Here is a 25,380-nt window from a genome sequence, read left to right on the forward strand (position 1 = left end):
GTTGAAGACAGGTACAATGTCTCCTATGTTCTCTGTGCTGCTTCTATAAGGCAGTTGAAGACAGGTACAATGTCTCCTATGTTCTCTGTGCTGCTTCTATAAGCCAGTTGAAGACACATACAATGCCTTCTAAGTTCTCTGTGCAGCTTGAAACCCAGTTGAAGGCATGTACATGTACAATGTCTTCTAGGTTCTCTGTGCTGCTTCAAAGCCAGTTGAAGCCATGTACAATGCCTCCTATGTTCTCTGTGCTGCTTCAATAAGCCAGTTCAAGGCAGGTACAACACCATCTAAATTTTTGACAACTGTGTCATGGACCTGTAAAATAGCAAAAGAACACAACCATTACCAACATTTTCTATTACCATCAAGTCTCTTACAAGATTTCATAATGCGCTGACAAACACAAACACACCCAAACAAACAAACACAAACACAAACACAAACACAACACAAACACAAAGTGCATTTATACACAGATAAAGTATGAACTTTGATTAGGTGTAAATACATTACATATATAAACAAATATGAACAAGTTTGTCCAGCTAATAATATTGACTAAATAATTTACTTTTAATAACTGTAAGTGTTATTTAGGTCAAGAAAAAAGAATTGCTTGGGTAATAAAGTGTCAGTAGTATTTGAAACCAAAGTTAGTTACACCCAAATATTATCACATGATGTAAATGTGTTTCACTTCTTCAAAACAATGTCAGCTGTGTTTTTTAATAAGTACTTATAAATAAAAATGATTTTCACAGTCAACCTTACCAGCCATGGCCTATTCAGTTCCTGTAATTTCAGCTTTTGTACAACTTCAATGCAAGGACTTCTCTGATGTGTAGCTTCTTTGATACATGATAAGACTAAAAGTGGAACTCTACGAGAGTTGTTTCCTTCATTCATCATTGCAAATAGTTCTTCAGTACCTATTTCAATAACACAGAATTCAAGTAAATTACAACCCATAACACCAAAGTAAAGCATTTTCTGTATGTACCACAATCGTTTATAGCAGCCATATCAAGTGTAAAAGTGTATACTGTTTCATTTGCTAATACAACCAATAACACCAAAGTAAAGTTTTCTGTATGTATCACAATCGTTTATACCATCTATATCAAGTGTAAAAGTATATACTGTTTCATTTGCTATTTGACCACATTAGAAAGGCCACATTCTAGGCTTGTAAACAAACCAATTGAAAGAGTATATTTTTACACTTCATGTGAATGCTATAAATGAGTGTAGCACATAGAGAAAGTGCTTTACTTCAGTGTTACTCATTGTACAGTAAGACAAACCAAATTGTAAACTGAATCATTTCTTTTGAGCAGATAATATATATTCAAGACTTGGGCAGATAATATATATACAAGTGTGTGACAAATGGATTGGGTAGTGACAAACCACAACAATTTCTATATGTATTTTTTAAATGTGAATGTAATATATGGTGACCTTTCAGACAGAAAAACCCTTCAATACTCAAAAGACTAGTACTACATTAAGTTCTTGCAAATCAGTGTCAATATTACATTTTATCATGATTGGTTCTTGTTCACTGGTGTCAGTAAGTATATTTTATAATGATTTCTTGCAAACTGGTGTCAAATGTAAATTTTATTATTATGGTTTCTGGTGTTGAAAGTCCATTCAAGTTTTATCATAATAAGTTCATATTAAGCTATGTCCATATGAGTACTTGTGAACTGATGCCCTAAAGTACATTTTACTAATGAAACAAGGAAGATAAGACTCACCACCCAAATTACCATCTTTGGTAGACTCTACAATATATATAAATCCATCAATAGTTTTACAAAGCTCTCGTATAGAATCTTGAACTTCATATTTTCCTTGGTCACTGGCTTCTACTAGCAATTTGTTCCTTTCAGCTCTGTTCACATGGTTCCTATTTTCTCTTTCTCTTCTGAGTGATAGAAAAATAAAATTATTAGTCTGAATAAGACAACATGGATTTCTGTCTGCAAGTATGGTTCACTGACATGCAATATCTCTCTTTGTCAGTGCATTTCCTTATTATCTTAAATCCCTCCCCCTCCCCCTCCAACTTTGTGAAAATTTTGTTGTAGTCATTTCTCACAGTACAAATGTAGCAGTTGCATCCTAACTAATTGTATATGAATACATCAAGATTTAGGGGCATTGACTGGTATGTACATCATGTATATGTTATGGTCACAGAAGTATACAGACAGTAGACAAGAGAGTCAGACAGACATACAGTACAGATACAGACAGTAGCCTGTCAGAGAAAATGTTGGTCAAAAATAATCAATTGAGAGAGAGAGAGATTGAGAGAGAGAGAGCATAGCTGCAGACTACCATACAATGAAAACAGAAAGCAACAGAGATAGAAAGACAGATGGACAAATGCAGCAAAACAAAACTTACTTTGAGGCCGAGTACAATGTGATAAGCTTCATTACTTTACAGCTATCTTGAAGTGTCACTGAAAACCCAGAACCAACTCCTGTAAATACAAAAATAACAAGGTTTATATGATTATATATTATGAATACTGAATACAATCATTTTGCTTTTTAAAAAAACAAACATTTTAAAATGATATTTGTCAAGCAGAAGTAATTATACATAATTATAAAAGACAGCAAAAAAGAAGAAGATGAATTTCACATTTTAAATGATATTTGAAGAAGTTCTAATGGAAAGTGAGGTACTCACCATCAATTTCTCCTGGGAACATACCAGTGATCTTGAATTCAGGATTACCATCAAACATTATGGCTCTTGTAATACCACTAACATTAGTTTCTAAGCCAGGCCCAAACATTACCAGACGTGGTGCTTTCTTTGGCATGAAAACACGTAGTAGATTTGTTAACTGAAAGTTTGGAGATTCATTCTTTATTTCTGGAGAACATCTGAGATATCTGTTAAAAATAAACATGAAAAGTGTAAATTTATGCACATATGTTGACATCATAGAACTGTAGGCTGAGAATATATCTGTATTGGGGGTAATTATTGCTGCATACTAAAAGTACCTCTAGCATTCTACTTGCTGTCGAAGTATAATCAATTAATTGCTATTTGGAGAACTGAAACCGATATTCTAGTACTCTATATCTACATACATAAACGTAAATACTCATACTGCCAAAACCATAAATTAAGTTTATCAATTCTTACACACTTATTTACGCAACACATCAGGAACAGCTAAGGTAGCTATAACTACTAAGAGAGTACAAAATAATATATAGGCTGGTTACATTTAGTCTACTCTTGTAACATGACTTTGGATCTAAGCTTGGAAGGTGGCTGGACAAAAGCCGAGGATGACAGTACCTCTGGTATACAGCTCTGTGTAAATGCCCTCAATGAGCACCCAAGGTTGCCAAATATCAGAAGAAAGCTGGATGGTCTAGCAGCTACATTAGGTTACACTTACACCAATCAATCAATCAATCAATCAATCAATCAATCAATCAATCAATCAATCAATCAATCAATCAATCACAGAGCTTTCAAATCTTTGGATCTATCTATAGTTGTCAAGTATTAACAACAAATAAATGGACTTACATATCTTTGTAAGTCAGGTCCGAGTCCACTTCTATGTAAGTCATTGGATTTGATCTGTGTCCAACTTTATTCCATTTTATCATGTCTCTTTCAATAAGTGATTTCCACACTAAACTGTCATTGGCTAACATATTCCAATATTTACATGTAGCAGATAGTCTTGCTAGGTCCCATCCACTCAAAAAAGAAAATATGTACAACTGTATGTATACCTATAAAGAAAGAAAGAAGAGAAATAAATTCATGATATCAAATCAATGAAAACACTTTCTTGATTACTAGATGTCACATTCACCACATTTAGTTCTCATTATAAAATGGTTTCCTCGTGTTACTTATTTACTAGTATATATATATGAAGTTATCATGTTTAAGCGAAGTGTATATAAGTGACAACTCAAAAATAGGTAGTCATTGACGTCAGTATAATTCCTCCAAGGTCTGTCGAAACAATCACAACAATCTATTGTCCACCAACATGTTGAAACTAAATGATCACGCACTACATACACAATTCTAGTCATGCTTGCAGACGGAGTAAGTTGGGAGTCGATTCTGACAATGTCACTCTCCTTCGTTAGGGACGATATCAGAATCGAGTCTTGTACACCGTTTGCAAACAGCCAGGACCACCACATATACATTGGCACTGCCATGGATTGGAATTACAATAATATACTTACTGGAAGTTCTTCAAAACCGACTTGTTTGATACGTTGACAACTACGGCATTCCTGATACTGTTCATGAGATATGTTTGTAATAGTATTGTCTTCTAGGATTGAGTTATACAACTTTAGCATATAGCTATTGTTCCTTCATTGACATGTATATTTAACAAGTCTATTTCTCAGGGTATTGTACCAACTGATTGGAAAAAAGCTACAATTATTCCAATTTATAAAAAGGGCAAGCGTGATAAACAAGATGTTTCCAATTACCGCCCTATTTCTCTACTCCCCACTCTCTCAAAAGTTCTTGAACGTTTAGTCTGCAATCAACTTATTAGTTACTTAGATTCAAATAATATCCTCCATCCAACTTTTTCTGGTTTCCGTCCAAAACATTCGACAGCTACATTATTACAGCATATGTGTGATGATATACTTGATAACATGTTCAATAGGAAAATTTCATCTCTTCTTATGTTAGACCTTTCAAAGGCGTTTGATTCAGTCAATCACACTATCCTTCTCAGTAAACTTCAACGTTACAACTTTCATCCATCTGCAGTTCAGTGGTTCAGAAGTTACCTATCAGGTAGAACTCAAAGTGTAAAAGTTGGCAACATATCTTCAAATTGTATTCAGGTCAAAACTGGAGTACCTCAAGGCAGTGTCTGTGGACCTTTATTATTTGCACTATATATTAATGACCTTCCTACTTGGCTTCACTCAAACACTCCAATTTATGGTTTTGCAGATGACATCAATATTCTGAAAAACAGTACCATTGCCGATATTGATGTACTTCACAATGACTTAAAATACGAAATTAATCGTTTAACTACATGGTTCCATGCAAATACTTTGAAACCAAATATCTCTAAATATCAGTATATGTTCTTCGGTACACGTCAACAACTAAAGAAAATACCAAATCACATTAATTCTCTGTCCTTTCAAGATATTACTATCAAAGCTACTAAGTCTGCTACCTGCTTAGGCTTGAAACTGGACCCTGAACTCAGTTGGTCAAACCATGTGTCTTATCTCCGTAGGGCATGTGGTTTCCGTCTAACAAGACTGGCACGTGTTAGGCGTTGTATACCGGAAAAAGTCAGAAAGAATGTAATAGCTGCTACTGTCTTCTCCCTTTTAGACTACTGTGACACAGTCTTTTCTAATTGTAATCTCACTTTGAAAAGTAGTCTTCAAGGTATCATAAATTTTGCTGTACGAATTCAATGTGGCCTTAAAAAATCAGACCATGTAACACTTGCCAGAAATTCTCTAAATTGGCCAACTATTCAGGAAAGACACGATCAACACTTCAAAAATATTGTCAGTAAATGTATAAGCAAAAAAGTACCACTCTATTTATCTGATCTTGTCACCAAAAACTCAACAATACACCAATACAATACTCGGACCAAATACCACATTCCAAAGGCACACAGTCGTTCTTTCAAATACCGCTCATGTATTTCCGCAAATACGACTACTTAGTAAACACTTAGTTTTTAATGTCTTAAACCGTTTTTAACTTCATAATTCTAGCATCTCTCGTGTTTTACTTTTTATAACTTTTATTTTATCTTTGTACTCTGCCCTGTAAATTTTGTTACTCTCCCATATTTTTAAATTATGTGTCTTTGTATTTTAACGTATGTTTTGTATTTTTATATTCAATGCATGAAAATCCATTTATGGATGCATTGACCTAGAGTAATAAATCAAATCAAAACTATACGATGAATTGAAAACACCAGACAAATCCATTCCTGTTTCTAGAGACTGTCTTTTCTCAATCACCAACTTTATATCGTTCACATTCATTTCGTTCCCAAACATGTTGACAAACGTTTACCGGTTACCGATGTCGAAACAGTGATTAAACTATATTGGTGCACTCGCAGTCCGCTTATTATATCGACACCCAAGAATGACACATTCAGTGCAACGCGGTAACTTCCAACGTGGAGTTTCCGTAAATAGACGATGATGTCATGGCACCATATTGTTTTGGGTCAAGGGTCGTGGGATTTCGAGACTCTCGCAAAATCTCGTCTTCCTCGACGTCTGGAAACCATATCGAGGCTACGACCTTTTCTGTTGCTCTCAGAGCCAAGATGGTGAGTGTGGAAAATAACATAATCTTGAATCGGCAACATCTAGCCGCATCGATGTTTTAAAGGAAACAAATCAATAGCCATTTCAATAACAATAATATAAACTTTCAATGTCTCCACTTTTTAGTGGCTATTTGGATGATCATACCTGTAAAATTTTATCGAAATGTGATGGGTTGCTACTATGGGTATCCAGTAATCGAACATAGGTGCATGTTGGCTCGTGACAATCGTAATATTAGTAATCAAGTTAGTTCAGGTTGTTGAAATCATGAAATGCCGTTAGTGGCATGCACTGATGTTTATTCCAGTATAGTATAATATGGTATTCTATTATTGAGTTATTAGAAGTAGTCTAAACGCGACGTCAAATGTTGTTAACGGCGTATCACTATCATCACACCTTCGAACTTGAAGCTTGCCAAAGTGTATTCAAAGTGTACATACCGCCAACCGGTTAACCACATTTGAGGGATGCAACGATTGGGAAAACTTGAGAACACAATGAAGTTTATATCATGTTGAATAAATAGAATATACCTCAAGTTATCAAACACACAACCGCATGTTGTACAAGACTCTGTGGTGTCTCCAAGTCCAGCTCATATTTGACCCGGAAGCAATTTTTATCTGCGATGACACACATTACAATCAAGTGTCCCATACAAGAATGGGTTATATCATAGACCCTCCACAAGGTTATATTTACCTTGTATCTCTATCAGACCCGAATGACATTTTAAAAAGATGACTGCCATTCAATTTTACGCCTGAGCTGTCAAAACGAGGGAGGGGAGGGGGGCAACATAGGTCTTTCGAGCAGTTTTGTGATGTTTAAGTGTAATACTTAAGTTTTGTGCCTACTGTAAGTTAAGTTATATGCTCTGACACTGTATTTTGTATTAATTTATTATTGTCATGTTGATAAACTAAAATTTAAAAATGTTTAACAGTTTATCAAATGAATGTTTTATAAATATTTAGTTGACTATAACTAATTGCAATATATTGACTGTGGCTAATGATTCAAGTCGCCTCTTAGATCGTCAAATATTAACATTACACATTGCAAAATGAATTGTACCTGGTATTTGAACCCCCTTCCACTGAAGTGACACAATTTATTTTATTTGTCTTTACAGACGAAGGGAACATCAAGTTTTGGCAAGAGGCACAATAAGACACATACAGAGTGCCGCCGATGTGGTCGTAAATATCACATTCAAAAGAAACGATGTGGTTCGTGTGGATATCCTAGTTCCAGAATCAGACATTGTAAGTGTGTGTTGTTATTCAGCATTTAAAGTAGTTATTCGAAATCTGAAGGATTTTTGGCTTCCTTTTACTCAATATAAAAAGTACAGTTAATATCTATATATGTGCCGAGTAATAGATGCAGTAGTTGATTGATAACCAAACTAGAGTTATATGTGGGGTTTTTCTGGGGGGGGGGGGGGGGGGGGGTATACTGCCTTGATAAATCATGTCAAATTGTCCTGCAGTAATTCACATGATATTTTGGATTTTGTTCTCTCTGTAAAGTATTCCAGTTTCATGTGTAGTATTTATCCAGCGTTTATAGTTTCCTCCTAATTTTATTTTACCAAAAGGTTTGGAGCTAAAAATTGTTGTATGACCACATATTACCATATGTATGTATTTTCAGACAACTGGAGTAAAAAAGCTATGAGGAGGAAGACAACTGGAACTGGACGTATGCGTCATTTGAAAGTTGTACAAAGGAGATTTAGGTAAGTATTTCAATAAGGCCTGTAGCCCCAACACACTGGCAATACAGCTGCTTTCAGCTCTACTGGACTTCTAAGTTTGACAGTACTGTAGATATAGTAAAGTGTCCATCAAGATGTGTGTAAGACTAAGATACATCATGTTGTTCAACCCTATCAGGCTTGTCAAATATGACTGCTGGCCTGAAGGGGTGGTGTGACATGTTGTATCTTTCAGACTGGGTGTGCAAAAACTGTGTGTCAGTGTGCCCTCTAAGCTAATCTGACACGCCACCGACACACAATATCTAGTGACACACCAAAATTTGATGTTCCCTAGTCTCTTACTATGTGGTGACTCACAAGAAATGCCAGGTTTTTAAAAAAATAATTTTGACCGTGAAGAACAAAATTTGGCTATCGTTGGAGCTTGAGGGCACACGTGTGTTTTAATGAGAAGTGATATTTGATGGAGGTATTATTTTAACCTGAAGGGTTATTTTGAGAAATTTGTAAATAAAATGATTGCTAAGTGGGTCAAAAGTAAGATTAGTTGTGATCAAAAATGTATATATATTTTCTTTTAGTATAGCCCTCAAAGGGTGATGTGTGCAGAGGGCTGTGTTCTGTGCATGAAAGTATTATGATCTCTCTGCACTGTTGCAACTATTATGTTTGACTTCGTTTCACAATGAAAAAGGAAACAAATTTACAAGTGTCAAATTAGGAAATTCTTGTTGTCCTGTTAACAATTCAGCTTAAAATCTTGATAAATTATTTGTAGAGGAAAATTTACACTCCCAGAGTCTAACATTATTGTCAGTGAATCCAAATATTTTGCTGGCATCCTGTCAATATTGCCAGGTTGTACACAGCAATGGACTGGAATGGTTTGTGGTGAAAAAGGAAATTATATATCTTGATATTGTTACAGTTGCATTTAGCTAGAGAAAAACTGATGATGAAGGTAGAGAGAGTAGAAATGTGTGTAGATTGGGTCAGAGAGGTCGTCTAGCCTTCGATTTTATGACTTTCCAAATCAAATATATAATGCACTATTGATTACCCTTCAGGCAAAAATGAATGCAATAATATGATTCATGATAAATTTGATCTAATATTATGTATCTTTGTCTTACAGGAATGGTTTCCGTGAAGGAACTACACCAACACCAAGAAAGAGAGGTGCTGCAGCAGCATCAACAGCAGTTGCCAAGTCTTAGATCTGAAATGTAGTTGTCAAATACGTTGCAATTACACAAGTAAATAAAAAGCGTACGTTTATTATTACAGACACACAACATTTGTCATTGTTTTTTTTTTGTGTTTAAATTGGTATGAATCAGGTAAGATGGTATGATCTCTACTATGAAATTTGGATTGGAATATATCATTTGTATATATTTCTTCATCGTCGCAAACCACAACCGTTTTACGGTACCGTTCTTAACGAGTCTGTCCCTAAGAAATAATAGCTCTGGTTTTGCGAGAATGATATTTCTTGTGATTTTCACCTAAAATCAACTGTGCACCTAAAATCAACTGTGACATTCCAGGAATGCCATTTTGGTCAAACAAAGGGTGTTCATTTTTTGAGTGTCAATGATGCATATTTATCATAAACTTATTTTAAGTTTCACTTCAAGAATACTATCGAATTGTCAACAATATTCAAAACTAAGGAGACATTCACTCTGTATCTGATTAGGAGATGAAAACTAGAGTAATCTCTAAATATTTGGACAAAATGCATTTACAATATAGAGTATGAAGAATAAACATAAAAGTACTCCATGTGCTCTCTAGACTTTCATTTGAACCCCAACCCCGCTTACGACGATGTTCGAAAGTTTACTCAAAAACAAAGATGTCAATGCATACTTTTCACCCTCTAGTTTAGTATATCCATAGAAGTGTGGTACATCAAATATTTTCAGCAATAGCTCACAAGAATAAATGGTTACATAAACTGTGGTCACAAGAAGACCTTTATTTAAGAAAAAGAATTACATATGTCTGAAATTTTCACTGCAATTCATTGTCTTTATATTTCGTGAGGAAATATTTCATTATTAAAAGTTAATCTGATTGAAGACTTAGTGCCAAGTAACAAAGTTACTGGTCTGGTGGCAAAGGAATATCTGTTGGCATACATATAGCTTCACTGACTTCTATGTCTTGTGCACAACAGCAATCCTGCAAATAACAAAATATTTCTGAATTACAAAGATATATAATAACTTATCTCTACCAGGTCAACAATACTTTTGGTCAAAAACTTGAGAATCAGCTATGTAATAACTTTGTCAATGAAGATCAATAGTTATTAATGTGAATGCGATCATGATTCCTAAGGTCCCCAGACCTTCACATATTTGTAAAGAATTGAACTAGAAATGTCCAAGCCCAAACTTTCATGTGTTTGAATGTTCAAGAGAGCTTTGAGTCTGGCCTTGTTGGCTAGATATCTCCAAGCCTGATTTTTGTCATTTGGTGAGGAATTATATGTAGAAAGCTGGACTTTGATATGATGAGGACGTTTCTACAAATCTCTGAGCCCCAGACTTTCATAGTGATAAATGTTACACAACTCTCCAACACTGACTTCCATGTAAAGTGACAATGGGGTATAGAAATCTCCAAACCTCGGACTTCATTTTCAAGTTTAACACTTTGGACACACTGTAATGATGTCATTGGTATAACAAAATGCCAATGGGTTGATGATATAATGTAGTGTACAATATTATGTTAAAACATATCAATAGATTATTATTCATTTTAAAATGACAAGTTTCCAAACACAATCATACCTGGAGAAAGATTGCTGCTAAATTGCTGATTCTGGTATTCGATGACTGGAGTAATTGCTGCATACGCTGGACAACTGATGTGCTTGTAGCATCTAACAGACAACAGAAAAATATACGAAAAATGATACATTTGAGAATAGAAGAATATAATGAGGAGTTCTCTAAGAGAACAAATGAGGATAATGATAGATTTAATAAAGGAAACACATTCTGATTCCAGGATTACACTCATACATTACATCACAGACACTTTACTTTATCAAGTATTTATTACACCTCAACATCCTTACACAAGCTGTCGCTGGTCAGAATCAAATCACATAAATAGACTATTTTCTGCAAAGTGATGTTGCCAGTGTGTGCCCTCTAGTTATTTCGACCAATGTGCATGCAATCTGCACATCACAACAATGTTGTCTTTTAGTGTTGTGCGCTTGAGATGAAAAAGTCACTACAGTGAGACACAAAAGCTTATTTCTTGCAGATGTCGAATAAGTATAATTACAATTTAGTTGTAGGGTCACTCGAGCTCCTACAAATAATGTCATGTCTGCATTCAATGGTTATCTCCAGGTGCAATTTGGAAGTACAGCATGAAAGGGTGTTAACACATTCACTTTGGCAATATCACAATTTAATGCCTGCCCTTGGGTTGGCACGCTTTACCAAAATTTTGATGAAGCCCTCACCTTCGGCTTTTGCATCTTCAAAATTTTGATAACGAGTGCCAACCATTGTGCAGACAATAAATTGTGATATTGCCCTTTCTGGCATGTGTTATTATTTAAATTTAACCTCTACTGAGTTGTGCTAACTTGAAAACATTGATGTGGGTTATTACAGGGTCATTATAAATTACTTGTCTACACTTACCACTTTTTGATTCCTTGTTTACCAAGAAAATCAAACAGGAAATGACAGCTATAACAATTTCTTCATTTGTGCTTGTGAAAAAGAAAATGATGCAACAATATCAGTTTATGTTGGACAGTCTGCAGAAGATATTAGACTGGAAAATTGATAGCAAATAAAGCCTCCCTAAATAGTATTGATATTATTTGATGATGGCTGTGACTTCCATGCTGTCAAAACTTTACAATATTGTTTCTGTTTTGAAATTGGTGCTTACTTTAGGGACAGTTATGCTGTGATTTTTATAGTCCTACTTGCTAGTTTTGGTTTTTATGTCATCTTGTACATCACTTTTGAATAATTATGCATGAAGACGTCTAAGCCTATTGCATGTGCCATAGTGTTATACCAATAAGGAACTTGCAATCCAGACTGAGCATGCTCAGACGCAAAGGACTATGGAATTATCTGTGGTTATCGTAGTACCTAATCTGGAGCTACTGAAAAAATTAACCTCCCACAATGGTCAGGGTAACTATGAATTGATTATTTGTGGTTACACACAATGTATCAACATTGTTTACAATGCTAATTGATTAGGATTTATTATCACATTTCCCATGATGCAATATTCAACATGGCGGGTTTGCCAGTTCCCTAGTATTTACCAAGTTTAATTTGCTAATCATTGCTGCATGTAAAATAACAAACTCTATTTTACATCATTTTACAATTTTTTACAATCCATTGAGTTACAAACATGGACTTATGATACTATGAATACTCATCATGGAAGCACTGGGATTCATATACAAGTTCTCTTCTTCCACTTTTGATCGCGAAACAGACATGTTTCAAACAAATCACTCGTCCTTCAGTGTCTAACTGGATCTGACAGAATGATCCAAATTTACTACTCGGTGTTGAGTAACCAGAAGTGTGAAAAGGTTAGCTTCAATATATGTCAATGTACATGGACTTGATCTATATTGTTATTTTCACACAGACAAACAGAGTAATGTAGTTAAATAATCCAAAATCCAAAATAAATACCCATTTCTCATCTGCATGGGAATTAAATTGTCATTCCACAGAACACTTACCTTGATAGCTTGGTCAAAATCATTGAAATTCCATCATTACGAAGGATGTACTCTTTGCTTTGTTCATCTGAAAAAAATAATTTAATTTAATGTAAATGGATGGGTATAATGGGTTATTCATGTTGATTTATATAATCATCATCAATTCGTACACTTAGATTGCATATTAGCAATTGGCAAAAATCGCAATTTGATGTGTAATTTTTTGAATCTTATGTATTTACTTAGTGCTTTTTTGTGTGGCTTACCTTGTGCAATATTACTGAGCCCTCCCAATGCTAATTCCACCATTTTTTCTGATTCCTCTTCAAGCATATCTGGGAAGTTATAGATGAATGAATACAGTTAATTTTTACCTCTATAGTCATGCCATATTTATGTCTGTACTTTTGTGATGAGCATTTCATTCTAATTTCTATAAAAAACATGGTTTGTTGTGGAAATGTCTATGCACAGAATGAGGTGAGAGAACCCATTCCTCCCTCATTTGGTTGTTGTGGGGATGGGGTGGAGTGTGGGGGATGGGGTGGGGTGGTTGTGGGGATGGGGTGGGGTGGAGTGTGGGGATGGGGTGGGGTGTGGTGAGTGGGGTGGTTGTGGGGATGGGGTGGAGTGTGATGAGTTGGGTGGAGTGTGGTAGGTGGACTGTAGTTTAACTGAAATTCATCTTTATCACTGTTAACTTGAAATAAATGTTTAGAGATATACAGAATTAATAGGTCCATATTGACAAATTATTTGTGATATACAGAACAATGTACAATATATCAAACTTCATAAAATTTGATAATGATATACAAGGTTCTGTATAAGACAATTTGACCTCATTACCATATTTGTTTGTATTTTCAAATTTCAATGAAATCTATAGTGTAGTAACATCTAAAGAAACTTTCAAATGTGTGCTAAGCCAAATCACAGTTCAATCAAAACATTACTTACCTAGGAAGAGATCAATGATGTTGAGTTTCCTGAGGTATTCATAATTGACTGGATCATAAGCAAAGTTAGACAGGTTTGCAAGCACTTGTTCTTTGGACTCTGATAAGTAAAATATTTATAAATTTTACCTAAAATATGACATCTATTATAATATGCTTGCTATAATAATAATATGTGATATACTTGGTGAACAAACTATGATTTACTAATGAAAATTTCTAAACACAGAGTAAAAAAAAAACGTTGAAAGCTAATCATCTTCAGGAGTGTAGTACAACATGGGATCTTGTCATGTGGCTTGGAAGAGACATGTCGCGAGAGAAACAGTTATTATCTTCTTATGGAACAACAACAACAACAACAACAACAACAACAACAACAACAACAACAACAGCAACATGTTATGGAAGAACAGTGTGGGGTTAGTACCATATTAAGTTGAGAACTGTAACTTTCACTATATTGGCAAGACTGCTAGGCCACTGGTTAGTTGCTTTAAACTGGTAGAGGGCGCTAGCCTTAGTCAGCAATAGGAGAATACCTGATGGTCACAATACAAGTATGATCTGAAGAGTGAAGACTCACAAAAATGTTGGATAAAGAAGATGGACTGTATAGATACAGGTTGAAGGAAGATATTTATATTCACCAAAGGAAGCTCAATCTACATCGGGATACCAACATCAAGATCCCAGCTGTTTCTCTCAAGTTCATTTCATGTGACTTTCCCAAGACACATGATAATAGCCATTGTGGTACACCTCTTATGATGCAGACGAGACAAGACATCACCAAAAAGTTGGGATTCAATTTCATTACATTTTTTACCATGAACCTGCAAAGTCCATGAACATTCATTCTCACAAGTTATGATTTATTTTGTCTCAAATCCCCCTCACTATATTCTGTCCTATTTGTAAATGTTTAGCATATTATACAATCCATCATTGCAGCTTCTGTAAGTGCATGGGATTAAAGCATTCACATAGCAACCTATATCCTACCAGGTCCCCTTATATAGTAGCTGAGTTGGTTAGCGCACTGATTCAAATCTTGTCTAGGGATTGCCACTCAGGAACCAATAGTAGCTGTAAAGCTCAAACTGGCAACTTGCAGATCTAAGTCAGCTACAGTGTACTTTAACCATTTGACCATGGATCTTGACTAGATCTATTTACGATGAATGGTTCTAAGATCATGACAACAAAGTGCAAGAGTATTTTTCTTTTGAAACTCAGAACTCGGTTACTCACCTTCACTGCTGCTTTTTTGGAATTCAGAGATCAGTTGTTGGAGGAACTTAAATAGATCATTATGTATTCTGTTCATGATAATAATGTGCCCTTTTATACAGGCTAGGAGTCCATTGTACAATTAAAGCTATTGGTACTTGTATTACTGGGCTAACTGTGTCTCAGTATGTTACCTGTTGGTTAATAAGTGTTATACTTTATTACCTTATATCTCATGCTATGGAAAGCATGGTATAGTAAATACAAAGACACAATGTATTATTAATAGCTTTGTTTGGTTCATCAATTACACTGTGGGTTAAATGATGAAATAATGCACAAAGATATGCATAAGAAATGGTAGATCAAATGAATTGCAAATATAGATATATAAAACACAGGCAGTTTAACACAATGGAATATTCATGAGTTTACACTGATTCAGAAGGGAATAATCACTAAGGCTCAGTCATGAATATTCATTGTGCAAGCATGACTACATCATTTCTGCCGCTGACTCCCATGATGCAAAGGCCCACAGCAAAGATACCCTAAAAAGGCACAAGATCAACTTGAAGTTTCTCTAAAATTGTGATTGTGTAAAATCATGAAATGACTCTCCAGAACCATATGCATGTAGTTTATGAAAACGTCTCTCTTTCCTGGAATGGTATTCCACTTTATTTATTATTACTTTCTAGCCCATGTGCAAGATGTGTGAAGCTCCTAACATTTTATTTTCCATCCGCCTTGCTCCAATGTGTACCATTCTTATAACTCTATTTTTAGAGTGCATACAGTATTCGTAAAAATGATTTTCTGAGCCCCTTAGCATAAAGAAACGCACTTCGGGAAAAATAAAATCCCCCCAACTTTGCTCTCTTTTAAAAAATTCTCACCTTCGCCTCAGAATACTGCATCGTGGGTGCATGCACTTACATCAACAGCTGGCCTTGTTGACATTTTTGTAAGGTCAAATTGTTACAGCGCCATCTGGTGATCGACTAGAGAAGATTATTGACAACTTCGATCGAAAAAAAACTTATAGTTACGAGAGCACTTTTTTCCTTGAGTGCCTTTGGCGTTTTTTGTCAATCTTCGAGTTAGGAGTGACAAACAAGTCTTAATGTACAAGTCAGAAAGTGCTCCGAGTTCTAAAAGTAAAGAGGACCTTCACCCAAGTCATTTTCCCGAGAGTCTCCGAAGGTTTCCGAATGTGAATCTACAAGAGGACACGGATTATCATTTCCCTGCTAGGAAAATGGCGAACACAGAACCACCGAGGGTAAAGATCGGGCACTACCTGCTCGGTGAGACTCTTGGGGTCGGTACTTTTGGAAAGGTGAAAAGTAAGTACGCGTGTTGTGAAATATCATGTAAAATTCGGTTAATTGCATCGTGATTTACCGTAATTTTATGTTATCGAAGTGGTTCAACTTGCTAGTAATGTTACGTTACGGTTTAATATCGTATCGCCATGTCCATCACCATAATATCATGTTATTTGATGTTCATGTACGTGTGCGGTGTAATGTTACCAGTAACATGATCCAGTTCACCTTAGTTATATTTATACGACTACTATCAATCAGGAAAAAGTGACACCTAGTCGATCGATGTCACAACTTTACAAATAATAATTATATTATTACATTATATCATAAATATTAATAACATCTGTTCGTGTCTAATTTCACTATATTTACGCAAATATTCCTGATTGTATGATTCAAAAATAATATTAATCAAGGTTATAGACTTACTGCTTATGGAAATTTCCCCAAAATACCTGTATTTATCAAATGACTGTGGTGGCAAGAGCATGGTCAGATCATGGCGGTACTGGTACATATCTCCCCTAATACCTCCATGGTCAGATTTAGTAAAACATTCCTCAATAATTTCAATGTGTCGTGATGTTCATGATCACAAATAATTGCCTTTGAACCATATTGCAGTGTTTACTTTGTCCAAATGTAGAAATGAACAACTAGAGATAACATACATGATTAAATGTGTGATGTAGTACTAGTACAGCCATGATTGACTCTAGTCTAGTTCCTATTATGATGCGTTATGATTACTATGGTCATCTCCACTCACACGTATAGGGAAAGTCATTATTCTAGCACAAAAATCAGTGGTACCCCAACGGTGCTCATATAAACATGTTGACCTTATCATGTCCCAACTTGATTTTAGTTTCAGACGTGAGAGGTGGAGTTTGGTTAATAAGCAATTGTCTAAAAGGAACTAAGCAATTACAACTGCCTGTCAATTTGTGATGGATTACTACTGATGTGTTGTTTACCCTTTGCCCAGTGGGGGTAGCACCAATTTTTGTGCTAGAGTAATGACTTTCCCTATGTGTGAGTGGAGATGATCATAATGCATAATATAGGAACTAGACTAAATTGACTCATGATTAAGGCCACTCTGACTTGACTATAATAGTCCGAGGAGGCTCTGACTTGAGTATGGAGTCAGATGTATTGGGTTGGTATGACTCCGTTCTCAGTCAGACATCCAAGTGCTCTCAAACTTGCGAACAATACATTCAAATAAATAATGAGATAGTGGGCCCTCATTCACTGACAAGCCCACACAGACCCATACGATAAGGTCATGTATGTGTTTAGAAGACACACATTGTTCAAATTACACATACTAAGTAGTGAATGATGATGCAACATCTCATTATCATTCATGATCCCGAAGTCTAGTTTGAGAGAATAAAAAATTGCCTTTCTTAAGCTGTGCAGTTTGAAAAATTGATTGAAAATCACAGTTGACAAGTTACCTTTGAAGGTTGGGAGAGAAGAAAGCTGATTTACAAAAAAGTACTAACAACTGTGTAAAGTTTATGTGGAGAAAATTTGTACTGACTTTGAAAGTGTTTGATTACAAGTTTGAGAGCACTTGAATCTCTGACTGAGAACAGAGTCATATCGACCTGACTCTGTACTCAAGTCAGAGCCTCCTCGGACTAATTTGACTATGGAGTCAGGACAGGTAATTTGGGTAGTATTAAAAGTGACTCACTTTCTTTGAGTCAAACTTTGGTGTACAAAAATCTTACATGTACATGTTGGCATAATTGTCAAATTGTCAATAAAGCTGCCAAACTATATCATCTTCAAATGACTATCTCCAATCAGAGATGCTGGACAGTGACTCTCTCCAATACCTATGTCCCAATTTCTTGAACTGCAGGCCAGTAAAGCATATGTAACATTCACTACCAAAATATGGCTTCTGGCTTGTGAATAAGTAATGAGATTTTGAGTGTTATTTCACTTGAATATAATTGATTCTTGACATTTTAACTATGTACATACATTGCACGAATGTGACCTTATCATACAGGTCAGTCCATCAGACCTTTCTGATTTTGAAGTGGTGTTTGATCTGGACTTGTAAAATGGGGGCCCATGAGGGCCCCCTGCTCATCAAAAAGGGGACCATTCCAAAAAGGCCATGAAAAATGGACCAAATTTTAGCCCATATTTAGGTGCTCGAAAATGAGAAGATATTAAATTGTTGATAAATGCACATCATTTGGAAAGCAAGATATTAATATTATGTGTACCTGGAATACTGTAATACCGAAATGTAAGATGTGCTAACAGTATTATATGCACATGCGTACATTTTTTCAGTCATCATTTTTTGTGATGATGCCCACACAGGTATCATGATGAATGTTGTTGACAGACCAGTAAATGTCATTTGTGTTCAACAGTAAAAATTCTACATACTATTACTACATGATCATGTATTGCCAAATCACAACATGTGAAAGGGGGACTTTACAAAACATCATAACTACATGTAAGGTGTAAAGTAAGTTTAATTCACAATGTTACAACCTTACACATTGAGTAATATGGATTTTTATAGATATGAAAAGGTTTAAATGTAATCAAAATGTACAGTAGCTTTGGAATAGATCTTATCTAATAATTAATATTGTATCATTCTAATAGTTGGAGAGCATCAAATAACTGGACACAAAGTTGCTGTTAAGATCCTGAATCGACAGAAGATTAAAAGTTTAGATGTTGTTGGAAAAATAAGAAGAGAGATACAAAATTTGAAGTTATTCAGACATCCCCATATTATTAAACTGTAAGTACATACACATACACATACATGTACACATACACATATGTATTTTTTGTTCCAATTAGGTGACACCTTTAAATGTGTGACCTAATTTACAAATATTTCAGTGAGATAGCATACATGTAAAAGATGTGGTGAATGGTGATATCACTGAATAGAAAGGGAAGTATCAGTTTGGAGTTCAACCTCTCCAGTAAATGGAAAGAACTATGGTACCAGTCTGAACAGGCATAGAATATGGGCCAGAATTGTTGAAGCTGATGATTATGTATTCTAGTAATCACTTCTCTTCTTAGTAACACTTTGATTAATTTACTTGTTTACAGGCAAATGTCCCTTGTGATAGCAAAGGTAGCTAAGCTGTCAATTTTTTCCTTGCAAATTCTTCACTTTTAGCAAAATACGTTAAAAGTTGTTTTAAATAAAATCATTGAGTCTAAACTTCATCATTTGTACATATATTCAAGTTGTAAGACAGCGTTTCAAAAGAATGATTTCTACATAATACATGCGACAATAAATTTGCCTCCTTTCTATTGATACAGTTGACCCTACCATCATGGGTCATGGGGTCTTTAGAATGTCTGAACAATCGTGACCTATCAAAGGTTGTGACTTAGCAAGGTGCTAATCATTATTCAGAATCGCACAATGAAAATGAAATAAATACATTTGCATTTGTAACAAAGTTGTTTGAAAACAACCACACAAATGGCTGTTGTATATAGTATTCACAATTGGTTTTTGAGTCATGCTTGTCTGATGATGTTTTGAATACTGCTGCAAATATAATTTAAGTCACTTATTGTGATGTAACGTCAGTACATCAATATTGCTGCTACCTATTGCTGACTTTCAAAAAATGAGAGTGCACTTTCAGGTCTGTTTACATGGCATTTGAAAATATATGGATGGCAGTCACTAGTGATTGAACATTTTCCTTGTCTGCAACATCACTGATACAGTGTTATCATCTTTGTCACCATCATAGCCTGAACTAGTAAAGTAATGCACAATTCAGAAAATCCAATACTAGGTTTTTAAATTGTAATCATCAACCTACCCATTCCTGTAGGGATTCTTATATTATTTGTTCAATCCATGAGCTCTTGCGGTAATCAGAAGGGCTGTAAATGATTCAGAACATTTAAATCTTTGGTATATTGTCTATTTTATTGAATTTAGGTGAGCCAGTTCACTAGTCTTGGTTACCCAGACTCTCACCACTGGGGGTCTATGATGAGACCACCCAAACAAGAGTCTTGGGAAACATAATCCCAAATCACCCATGCTGCATCTGTCTCCCAGAGCAGTGCAGTCTGGGGAAATACTTCATGTCCAATGTTGCATACTGAAAAATCCAAGTTGAAACGTTACTTTGAGACAGGTTTGCATGTCTCAAGCAAATTATGATACATCTTTACAAAGAACGGCCTCGAATCCAATTTATCATGACTTTGAAGAAATCTGCTGCATGACGTACTTCTAGTGCGGGCGATTTTGGATTACATTTCCCCAGACTCTTGTCAGGGTGGTCTTGTAGTAGAGCCCCCAGCAGTGAGAGTCTGGGTAACTGAGACTACCAGTTTACATGTACTTGTACACTGTCTTACACAACTACAATAGAAAGATTGTAATACAAATGATTTCCTGAATGCTACAGTAGATACATGTACCAGTCTTCCTGTGTTACGAACTACTTTACCTTTATACTCTCTCTGTCACCAAAATGACTATTTCAGGTACCAAGTAATTAGTACTCCTACTGATATCTTCATGGTAATGGAATATGTGTCTGGTGGGGAGTTGTTTGACTACATTGTTAAGCATGGCAAGGTCAGTATTGCATGTGTTGTTATACATGTACTGTTAGTAGCCTTAGTTAATGTGCTGCAGAGCTATGTTGTCAAAGATGGCAAGTTAAATCATCGATTGTGTTACAGTACTGTGATGCTTACTTTAAACTGTAAAGAGACTACATTGTTAAAGGCCCATGATTCAGTCCCAGGTACTAGCATTAGCGTTCTATTATCAGTGAAGCCATAAGTGTTAGATGGGATCGGACCAACTTCCTCCATAGTTCTAACAGAGAACTGTTTTCACACCTGAATTTTAAATCTTATCTGAACTGGGCCTCTCTTAGACTGCATTGAAATATTTTAGTAACTCTAGTTAAACCTATTTGATCTTCTGCAGCTGAAGGAACATGAAGCACGTCGATTCTTCCAGCAAATAATCTCAGGAGTTGACTACTGTCACAGACACATGATAGTACATAGAGATTTGAAACCCGAAAACTTACTTCTTGATCAAAATATGCATGTAAAGATTGCTGATTTTGGTAAGTCATATTTGTGTTTTTATCAGTTTTCTGTTAGATTTGTTGTCATTGTAAAAGGAAATAGTGCTTTCTTCCATTGTTTTTTTTAAAAAATGAACAGTGCGACAACTAATAAAATCTGGTTACACAGTTCATGCCATGTAGATGATATTTTCAGTAGGTTCAAATAGTTCTGCTGTTTTTTTATTTTTTTCAATAATGTAAACTCCTCAAGTTGTTGTATTAGACATGTATCAACTGCTTCGTGTACTGCATGGAGAGGAAGTCATACTGTTGACCAAGAAATCAAATGACTTCTGGCCTAGGTGGTAAACTTCTACTTTAGGTAATGAAAAATTGAAATGTGCTTCAAATTACTAATACCATGTTAATTGTGTTGCTTCATCTTGAAGGCTTGTCAAACATGATGACTGATGGAGAATTTCTAAGAACTAGTTGTGGTTCTCCCAATTATGCAGCTCCTGAGGTCATATCTGGAAAGTAAGTTCTGTTAAATAGAATTACATGTCTGTGTTAGTCAAATGGTTTGGTAACACTCTTGAGGTTAACTGTTTCATAAAAACACAGGAAGCTTTTTGAGGTTTACAACTTACTTTCTGGTTTTGTAACATCTAAACTTCCTCAGATGTCTGTCAGGGAATGAAGTGATGTTAGAATTATGTTATAACTTATAAGTAAGAGGACCTATATCATTATCATTTGAATTAATTTGCACAAATGTACATCTCACTGCTAAGTTCAAGAAAAGATGTGACGTTAACCAAGTAAGAGCTTGAAAGAGTAAATTAGGTTTGTTTGAATATTTAGTGTATAACATGTCCCTCAGGTTAAGTCTACTTATATTTGTGATATCTGTTATTGTCTATTTTGGTAAATTTTTTCATATATTTGTGGCCAGAACTAATGACTTCATTCCTGGACACTGAATTTACATTGTAATTCATATAGAGTACAAGCAAGGCAATGTTATATCAGCAGGTGCATTGTTATCAACACTATCTTGGCAGAGCTGTTATGGTGACAGACCGTTTTGTTTAATATAATACCTCTTATAGCTTATATGTCATTTCGCATCATATCATACCAAATCATATCATATATTGTATATCATATGACATATCTCATCATTTCAGATCATATATACCAAATCATATCATATATTGTATATCATATGACACATGTCATCATTTCACATCATATCATACCAAATCATATCATATAGTGTACATCATATGACACATGTCATCATTTCACATCATATATACCAAATCATATCATATATTGTATATCATATGACACATCTCATCATTTCACATCATATACCAAATCATATCATATATTGTATATCATATGACACATCTCATCATTTCAGATCATATATACCAAATCATATATATCTGTCATATTATATCATATATCATGTTGTATATCATATCATTTTCACCACATATCCCAACATACATAAATACCATATCACATATCATAACGACATTGTTAGGTTAGACATGCATATGGGCTGGTCCAATGTCAGTATGCATATAGAAAACTTTCACAAAAAATAGATTTTTTTAATTTTTTTAATTTTTTTTTTTTTTTTACTAATTTGTTTTTATTTGTGGGTTCTCTGAAAGTCTATATAAAAGGAGTACAAAAACTGAAATGCAGGAAATACAGTTGGACAAAAATAGATTTACAATTGTTACGGATTCTTGTATTTACTTTCCAAATGACCGGTATGATCCAATTGACATACTGTCAAATACTACATTTTTCAATGGATTTAACTTTCTCTGAAACGGCAATTTGACTGTTTTCCGTGGACGTAACTTTCACTGATTTTGGATATATATGCATGGCATCTATGAGTATACAGTATTTTCAAGGGATTTTAGTTTAGTGGAAACCTACAACAATGAAAATAACTTCCATGTGAAAATTTAGTATTTTATTCATGATAGAATCCTTTAATGTATTTGCAAGACAACTGAATTATTTTTGTGAGTCTTTAATCAGTAATTTTAATGTTGCAGCTGCTTTGTAAACAAGGATACGGCCATCTGTGTGACTTAGACTATGGACAATAGAATCCATAGTCCTAGGAATGTCTGCTATGCTTAGACTGATATGTGCAGTATGTGACTTGTGGAAGCTGCCACTGATTTCAAGTTGTGACCGCTGTTAACCTTGAGTCACCATACAATTCAAGTAGAGCACATTAACATATGAATTAGCAGTATTTATGATATGTTTACTATTTCCGATATGCTAATATTAGTTGCAGAAACACAAGTTTTATTCCTGTGGAAGATGGAACTCCACAAGGTCAACCTAAGACATTTTCCTGTTTTTCTAGTTTTGAGCAAAGTGACCCATGCTGCTATGGTGCATAATTGCAATGAAAGGGATAATTAGATGTTATTCCTGAATCCTTTTCTTCATTCAGCCAAGGAAAATATGAGGGACCTGAGGAGCTAGTCGAATAGTGAATTATTTTTAGATAACAAGTATTTTCGGACTGATTGAAGAAAATATGAGGAATACTCTCATTATACCTCTAAGTGCAAGCATAATTTATGGAAAATAATAAAATATCGTAATGGTGATTTGGAACGTTTTGACTCATATTTTGAGCCCTGCAGAACCATTGACATAGACACTTGTTGTTGTAATGTAGAACCACCAGAAGAGTATGACATCCATATTTTCTGTTCAAAGACAATAACTTGGCTTGTGTATGGTATAATGTTCTATAGCAAACAGCTGATTTCTATTTATATCTATTATTAACACAGGTTATATGCTGGTCCAGAGGTAGATGTATGGAGTTGTGGTGTCATCTTGTATGCATTGCTATGTGGTACAGTAAGTCTGCATTTGTTCTTCACAAAGAAAATTCTATTCAAAGTTCACTTCAGTGCTATTTGAAATAACACTGCAAAACATAATTGGGCCATTGGACAGTTCAAACTAGTTTTGAGGAAGAAAGTTGGGCAGTTGTCCAGGGTAATTCTCCAAGGGCTTGACACCAACTACTTTGAGAAAACTAATAAAGCTTCAAATGGAAATTCATCTGTGTTGGTAAACCATAGTATTCAATCTGTTGACAAAGACTGAAGTGTACAGTCGAAAATTTCAGGTAAATTTTCTAGTTGTGTTTGGAACAAAAGTTCAAATTGAATACTATAACTAATAAAGCTATTGGGCAGTTCAGACTATTTACCTGTATTGGTTTTCTCAACACGGTTGGTATCAGGACAACTGACAATTGGCCCAAGGGGAATTACTCTAGTCAACTGCCCCACTTCCCTCCCCCAAAACTGCCCTCCGAATCTTACCTCCAAATTTTAGCTTACACTGTGTAAAATGATGATATCATGATGGTTGTCAGAAAATCAGCCTGTCAGACTTTATAGTGATCCTTCACCTTATTATCCTATGGTAGTCCTCGACAACACAGTGAATTTCCTATCACTGTTTGTGGTTGGCATTGGCATAATGTACAGGTTTATGAATCTGATATATGAAGAGGTCCTAACAATGGTAATCTGTTACATATAAGGAGGTCCTAACAATGGTTATCTGTCACATATGAGGAGATCCTAACAATGGTAATCTGTGACATGTGAGGAGGTCCTAACAATGGTTATCTGTGACATGTGAGGAGGTCCTAACAATGGTTATCTGTGACATGTGAGGAGGTCATAACAATGGTTATCTGTGACACATGAGGAGGTCGTATCACCTTTTAAACTGTTTATATTTACATTCACGGTAATGCAAAATAATTCCCTGCTGCTGGCTGGTACACACAAGATTTACAATGTAGGTACAATTCACAATACATAACACAAAACTTTGTTCTCATAGTTTGACATTTA

The 25,380-nt window shown here is 35.1% G+C and overlaps 4 protein-coding genes across 5 annotated transcripts in view; 2 read left to right on the forward strand and 2 right to left on the reverse strand.

Moving 5' to 3' along the window:
• Positions 1-208: 208 nt before the first annotated feature.
• On the reverse strand, positions 209-6,248 carry LOC144436236 (F-box only protein 4-like). 2 transcript variants are annotated; one of them, XM_078124975.1, is made up of 8 exons: positions 5,989-6,248; positions 4,260-4,392; positions 3,577-3,788; positions 2,713-2,921; positions 2,422-2,500; positions 1,773-1,936; positions 775-944; positions 209-318 (listed from the first exon to the last, which is right to left on the reverse strand). In XM_078124975.1, exons 1-8 carry the CDS (start codon positions 6,087-6,089, stop codon positions 238-240), a joined length of 1,149 nt encoding a protein of 382 aa, XP_077981101.1. In that variant the 5' UTR covers positions 6,090-6,248; the 3' UTR covers positions 209-237. The 2 variants fall into 2 exon arrangements, with proteins under 2 accessions (XP_077981101.1, XP_077981102.1); XM_078124976.1 differs by lacking the exon at positions 5,989-6,248 and having other exon boundaries at positions 775-932; positions 1,767-1,936; positions 4,260-4,381.
• Positions 6,249-6,275: 27 nt separating this feature from the next.
• LOC144436237 (large ribosomal subunit protein eL37A-like) lies at positions 6,276-9,389 on the forward strand. Its single transcript, XM_078124977.1, has 4 exons — positions 6,276-6,370; positions 7,510-7,642; positions 8,034-8,118; positions 9,236-9,389. Exons 1-4 carry the CDS (start codon positions 6,368-6,370, stop codon positions 9,315-9,317), a joined length of 303 nt encoding a protein of 100 aa, XP_077981103.1. The 5' UTR covers positions 6,276-6,367; the 3' UTR covers positions 9,318-9,389.
• A 670-nt stretch (positions 9,390-10,059) lies between these two features.
• LOC144436723 (armadillo repeat-containing protein 7-like) lies at positions 10,060-15,994 on the reverse strand. The gene is made up of 8 exons (XM_078125577.1): positions 15,936-15,994; positions 15,058-15,230; positions 13,805-13,903; positions 13,111-13,179; positions 12,863-12,929; positions 11,781-11,851; positions 10,908-10,999; positions 10,060-10,290 (listed from the first exon to the last, which is right to left on the reverse strand). The coding sequence occupies exons 2-8, from the start codon at positions 15,131-15,133 to the stop codon at positions 10,210-10,212; spliced, it is 555 nt and encodes a 184-aa protein (XP_077981703.1). The 5' UTR covers positions 15,134-15,230; positions 15,936-15,994; the 3' UTR covers positions 10,060-10,209.
• Positions 15,995-16,087: 93 nt separating this feature from the next.
• LOC144436117 (5'-AMP-activated protein kinase catalytic subunit alpha-2-like) overlaps positions 16,088-25,380 on the forward strand; it is a 22,772-nt gene continuing 13,479 nt past the window's right edge. The window contains exons 1-6 of the mRNA XM_078124808.1: positions 16,088-16,385; positions 19,023-19,164; positions 20,904-20,997; positions 21,358-21,502; positions 21,895-21,982; positions 24,295-24,364. Of these exons, the coding sequence (XP_077980934.1) occupies positions 16,163-16,385; positions 19,023-19,164; positions 20,904-20,997; positions 21,358-21,502; positions 21,895-21,982; positions 24,295-24,364 (762 nt within the window). The 5' untranslated portion in view covers positions 16,088-16,162. The remainder of the gene's footprint in view (positions 16,386-19,022; positions 19,165-20,903; positions 20,998-21,357; positions 21,503-21,894; positions 21,983-24,294; positions 24,365-25,380) is intronic.

This window comes from Glandiceps talaboti, chromosome 6 (genome assembly GCF_964340395.1).
Source record: "Glandiceps talaboti chromosome 6, keGlaTala1.1, whole genome shotgun sequence".
Lineage (NCBI taxonomy): Eukaryota > Metazoa > Hemichordata > Enteropneusta > Spengelidae > Glandiceps > Glandiceps talaboti.